Source organism: Empidonax traillii, unplaced genomic scaffold, assembly GCF_003031625.1.
Source record: "Empidonax traillii isolate 1590-97213 ecotype Southwest subspecies unplaced genomic scaffold, ASM303162v1 scaffold1638:size97948, whole genome shotgun sequence".
Taxonomy (NCBI): Eukaryota; Metazoa; Chordata; class Aves; order Passeriformes; family Tyrannidae; genus Empidonax; species Empidonax traillii.
In genome coordinates, this window is record NW_020956831.1 from 87,967 (window position 1) to 94,280 (window position 6,314).

Here is a 6,314-nt window from a genome sequence, read left to right on the forward strand (position 1 = left end):
TTCACTCTCCAAAACCTACCCTAAAACTGTCAATAATTAAAGGGGGTTTATGTTATTCTGGGAGATTTGTGGCCCATCACGGAGCAGGATCCCAAATCAGCTGGGTGAGACGATCCACTGGGACAAACTGGGCTTGGGTATTTTGATTTAGTCCTTACATTTTCACCCTTCCCACGTCACAAAACCCAGAGCAGAAAACATTCACAGTGGGCACAAATGGGAATTATTTGACTGGTTGGTATGGAAACAAACCCCCAGTTATTTCAGGACCAGGAGAGCAGAACTGTTAAAGCCTCTGCAAAACCACAAAAAGATTCAAGAAAATGAAATAACTTCACGTACATCGATGTGTGAGGAGAGAAACTCTCCTCACAAAGGGTGTTATAACCTTTCTATCCCGGGGCACGAGGGGGAGATTCTTCACTCAGCTCCTCAGAAACAAGATGCAATAATCCCTCTGCTCCCTGTGCTCAGCTCTGAAGGCAAATTTAAGGAATTCTCCAGCCAAATACAGGTTTTTCTGGAGAGTGAAACGTTTTTAAAGCCTCTTATGCATCATAAACACGGCAGGAATACACACATTGAGTTTGCTTGAATATTCCCCCCCATCCTGATCCCTTTTATAAAAAAAGAATGATTAGAACTCTATCTGACAAAGAACAAGGTAAAAAACTCATCTTTTCATCTATTAAAACCCATTATCATTATGTATATATTATATATATATATATATGATACAAGGCAAACTATTCCCAAGATCTTTACACTTTAATTTTCACACCTTCCACCAAAGGGTGACCCAACCACACTTATCTTTTAAGGTAGGATTTTATGACCCAGAGCAAAGGAAAAGCAAAATACACATATTTTGTTGTGCCTTCCTGAGCTCTGCGAAAGTATTTTCTAAGCTGTCCAAGTCAACTGCAGTGGGAGGGAAAAGGGAAGAGGAACTTGGGGGGGGGCGGGGAAACACGTTTGTTTTGGGGTGGGTATTTCTTTTCTTCCTTAAAAAATATATTAAATTCTCAGATTAAGCTGCTCCAAGTAAATGTGGGTGTCAGCAGAGAGCCCTGACACAGAAGGTGAAAGCACAGGGCAAATGACAAGTTCAAGACTTCACAAGGAGATGTAACGACCAGAAAGATGTTTTTGTTTCATTCTTGTTTTCCTTTCCTTCTTAACCCCCTTCAGCGGCAGATTTTGCTTCTCCTCCTTTAAAGAAGCGGTTTCTGGGAGAGGATTCTTTGATTAAAGCTCCTGCCCAGAAACATTTCCACCCTCATTTCAAGTGGGGCTGAAGCACCGCATTCAAAGGCTGGCAAGGAGCACAGCAGAGTGGTGTGTGTGGAGAGAGAGAATCCTTTCAGAGACAAGGAAGAGAATAATTAGAATTCTTATGACATGCTTGTAAACAATACAGGCTAAACTGGGTAGAAAGTCGGGGAGGAGTGGGGAGAGGGGGGGGGAAGGCGTTTTTTTTTGCATTTCACATTAACCAGCCAGCTGACAAAAACAAAGGGAGTGCGCTGGGAACAAAAATCCACGGCTTTTCCCGACTCCCAGGCCAGCTCCCTGCAAGGGCACTCGCTGACTTTTAACTCCTTTGCACAGCTTCGAACGGAAAAAACCAGGAACAGACACAACAAACTGGAAGTTGCCACCCCCACGGCGCAGCACGCCGGGATTTGGGCTTCTTCCCCTGGAAGAATTTGTCCCGTTAGGTGCGTTTGGAAAGGACAATTTCACGAAGCCCTCAAAAAAATCCTTCCATGAGATTCTCCCCTGAACCCAACTCTCCATCTCCATGAGTTTGGACAAGACAAGAGCTGGGAGCTATCTAAGATTCCACAGCCTTACAAAACAACTTCAGAACTTGCAGGAGGGGAAGTGGGAATTTTCCCAGCGCTTTTGGCCAGAAGATGGGATTTTTCCCGGGGTTTTGAGGCAGGATAAGACGCTCCAAGGGGAGCAGCCTCGCCCTTCCCGCTGCCTTTGTGTGTCTGCACTAACGATCCCGCAGCCATGTGTCAAGTCGGATCAAGCTTAGGGATCCAAACAGCCTCCAGGCCGGGAATTAGAAGGAAAACAACGCTTCCCAAGAGCAGCAGAGCCGAGCTGACTGCTGATGAAGGCAGGTCAAAAGGCAACGCCACCGTTTGGGGTGACAGCTGGCAATAAAAGGGTGTTTGGGGCCAATTAAGGAACTGTACCTTGAGGTACTTGATTTTCTGCTGATCTTGGACTAGATCCAAACGAAAAAAAAAAAAAAAGAATGGGGGGGGGAGCGGAAGATAATTGACGATCATTAACTTCTAAGAATTAGCGCTCATCTGTTGGCGTCTTCACACTAATTATGCAAAGCGCCTCTCCTTCCAAGAGCCGGGCTGTCACAGCTCGGGGACAGACACGGCGCTGCGAGGCACAGCCTGTCGGCAAATAAAGGCAATATTAACAGCTCTGCCTTCCTCCGGCACAAAGAGCAGCCACGTTTCCCCGCTGCATTCGATTCCGTTTATTTTCCCCCCACAACGTGCCGCTTTTCCCTCGCTGCCGGCCGGATTTCGGCAGCGACATCAGCATCGATCCGGGCCGATCGCCGATTCGGCTGACAAAGGGTGGGATGTCCCTCCCTGTCGCGGCAGATGTTCCGCTGCTCCTCCCCCACAAAGGCTCCCAAAAAACCCCGCACGTGGCCGAGGTTTGAGGGACGGCAGCGAACGAGGAGGGGAAAAAAAAAAAAACAAAACAAAAAAATCTGCTATCCCCGAATCCTCACATAGCCAGGGCTCATCTGCGGGGAGTGACTCGGCCAGGTCCCTGCTCGCCACCTCGCACAGTAACTGCTCGATTTAACATCAATAAATAAATAGGAGAGTTATTTATTCCCAAATCTCATTTCTTATTAACTTGCTGTTACGACCACCTGGTTCCACTCTGCCTCTCCCCGCCCCACCCCTCCAGAAAAATCGAGGTTATTGTCAATGGGCCTTTTGTTGACTTCCCAATTTCTACCTGAAACATTAGTATTATTATTATTGTCTGATATATCAGAGTCCAGGATTTCCCCCAGTCTGACATTATCACCACCTTACCGGAGCTGTGAAAAACAGAAGTCAGACCGTGCTAAAGGGCTCTGAGAATTCCAATAATTTCAAAAGCAGACTATTTGAAATGTAATATTTAGCTTGAACAGTGATACGCTTTCTTGGTTTTTTGTTTTGGTTTGGTTTTTTTCATAGCTCACTAAAATAACTGTTTTACTGCTCGGCCTTCACAAAAGACAATGGCATTCACCCACCTTAAACCACATTTTTAACGTATTTGAATGCAATGTAATTGATTGTATTTTAATATTTATTTTTACATATTTTAAAATACAACATTTTCCAGCTATTTCCCGAATTTCTCTAAAATGAACCTGAGCAGCAGCAGCTCCAGGGGGGATTGTTCTGCCTGTCTGGCACCTCAAAAATCCCAAATTAAGCAGCGGGTGCCTCAAATTTGCCCTTCCGAGCCCGTCCCTGGAGCACAAGCTCTGCAGCCACGTGGCCACGAAGCTCCGAGACGCTTTTCCATCAGCTCAATCCCCACATCTGCAAAGGGGGGGAACCTGAGCTGGAGCTCCAGGGGCGGCCGAGAGGATGTGACAGCTCTTGCTCTGCTCGGCCCATCCTCCTTCCACCCCTCTATTCCCACCACTTCTTTAATCCCACATCACAACTCTCCCGTTACCAGAAGGAACCAGGAGGATTTGCCCGCTCTGTTTTGCACCAAGGTGATTCAAACCGGGAGGGGAGCAGAGCCCTCCCAAACACACCAAATCCACCTCGATTTTCACTTAGAACAAGCACCTAATAGACAATTTGCTCAGAAAAGAAGGAAAACGCTCATTCACCACCGAACACAGGCACAGGAAGGATGACATCACCTTCCAAGAAGACATCCCCTTTTTTGGGCAGTTTTCCTCTCTGAGTTAAGGGATTTTTCATTTCTGTTTCCAACCCCCACCCTTTACTTGCTGGTGCTGTTGAACAGCAGAACTCCAGAGCGTGTGGAAGAACTCCAAGAATTCCCTGTGGCCCTTACTCCAGCCTTTATATAGTCCGAAGAATTTTTCCATTCCCGTTTGGGACTCGGGGGTTGGGGGGGAGCAGGGCGAGGGAAGGGCACAGATTGCTTTGTTTTAAAGTTATTTTTATGAACTGCCTTGCTATCTGCTGACTGCTCGGGGAATTTATTGCAAACACTGGCCTCCATCTGGGCTGAAAATACAAGAAAAAAAAAAAAGGAGAATGCTAGAACGAAACGTTGAGGAGGAAAAAAAAAATGAACAGACCACACGGCTCCTTCTCAAGTGCCACATTCCAGATGCTGGCTGGAGCTCCCAGCGGAGCTCAAAAGCTTGCAGATGTTCCCAGAGCCTGAATGTTCTCATGACAACTCTAAAACGGGCTCTCAGATTACAAAAATCACTCAGGAAGAGAGAGAGAGGCTTGAGTGGAAACCATTTTCTCTTGCAGCATTTTTTTTTTTATTATTATTTCGTTCCCATCTCGGCGCTTTAGATGCTCTAAAGAAACAAGTGAGCTCTCCCTAAACAATTAAGATTCATTTATTCAGTGACAAAAAATTATTTGCAAAGGTCACTTCAGCATCTCTCTCGTGAGCAATTCCATCTCTGGGGGCAGGCAAGAGAGGGAACACAACCGGCACGGCCACGTGTTCCCAGCAGAACAATCCCCATTCCTCTCCCCTCAGAGCGGAATTCCTCCAAAAAGTGAAAATGCTTTTGTTGCCTTCTCGTGCTAAACATAAAAAGCTGTTTGTTTTTTATTTGTTTGGTTGGTTTTGTTTTGTTTTAATTGAAAACCTCCAGCAAGGAGGTTGCTCGGCCCGGTGTTTGTCTGCAATTCACGTGCAGCGTTCCCTGTTCCCTGTTTCCCTATTCTCCGGCTTCCCACTGATGAATACTTCCATGTATTGTGCTGGAACTATTGAAAGCAGCCAGCATTTCGGTTCCTGGGCTGTTCTTTGTGGCATTAAGGGACAGAATCGTGAAGGTTGGAAAAGCCCTCTGAGACCATCGAGTCCAACCTTGCCAAGGCCACCACAAAACCCACGTCCCCAAGGGCCACAGAAATGGCTTTTAAACACCTTTTAAATACCTGGTGACTCCGCCTCTGCCCTGGGCAGCTGTTCCAGCGCTTGACAACCCTTCCAGTGGAGAAATTTTCCCCTGTTATCCAGCCTGAACATCCCCTGGCACAACTTGAGGCCACGTCCTCTGTTCAAACCCCTCAGATAATGGGGCTGCTCTTGAAAATCTCCTCAAGGAAACAGAGCCCTGGCAACCCCAGGACACCTGAGCTGACACCCGAGCTCCCAGAGCCAAGGCCACCGTCTCACACGGCCCCGCACATTCCAGCTTTTCCAATCCCTCAAGTGTCACCTCAGGCCCCTGCCTCTGCCCCCCCCCGTCAGGGCCACCAACACCTCCTCCTCAGTAGCCACCTGCCCAATTTGCCTGTCCCTATTGTGCTAATCCCTTCCCTCCTGCTCCCACTGCTCCAGCCCCACCAAAACCTCCTCGATGAACCCAAACCTCCCCTGCAACACCCTCCAAAACACCCCCTGCATGCCAAAAAAAAACCCCCTCTCCTCAAAGCCCCAACTCCTCTGTCTCACCCCCCAAAGCCCTGCACCGGTCCTTTCCATCCCAACGCCCCCAAAATCGGTGTGTCAAACCCTATTTTCTCCACAAGCAGCACTATCAGCTCTCTGAACACCTCAGTTTGGGTCACATCAAACCCCTTAACACCCCCTCATCTCCCTTAAACCCCCTCCTTAATGCCCCAACCCCTCATCCCACGCCATGCCCCCTTCCTTCCCATCCCACCGCCCTCAAAATAGGCGTTAAACCCGATTTTCTCGACAATAGGCACAGTCGACCCTCGGAACACCCCGGGTTCTTCCACACCTCACCCCTTATGGCCCCATCGTCTCCCTTAAACCCCCTCCCTAATGCCCCTTTATCCCAGCGCCCCCAAAGCCCCGCACACCCCGCTCCTCCCCACCCTCCCCATCCCAACGCCCTCAAACCGGCGTTAAACCCTGTTCTTTCTGCACCATCTGCACAGTCAACGCCCCGAACACCCCAGTTTGGGCCCTAAAAAAACCCCCTTATCGCCCCGTCATCTCCCTTAGCGCAGCTAATGCACCTCCTCTATCCCCCCACACACCTCCCCATCCTCCCCACCCCAACGCCCTCAGACAGGCGTTAAACCCCGTTTTCTCCCCCACCAGCACGGTCAGCT

The 6,314-nt window shown here is 48.5% G+C and overlaps 1 protein-coding gene across 1 annotated transcript in view; it reads right to left on the reverse strand.

Moving 5' to 3' along the window:
• Positions 1–2,580, reverse strand: part of CUNH20orf194 (chromosome unknown C20orf194 homolog) — a 52,945-nt gene extending 50,365 nt beyond the window's left edge. The window contains exon 1 of the mRNA XM_027908171.1: positions 2,535–2,580. Coding sequence (XP_027763972.1) covers positions 2,535–2,580 — 46 coding nt within the window. The remainder of the gene's footprint in view (positions 1–2,534) is intronic.
• Between the last annotated feature and the right edge of the window lie 3,734 nt (positions 2,581–6,314).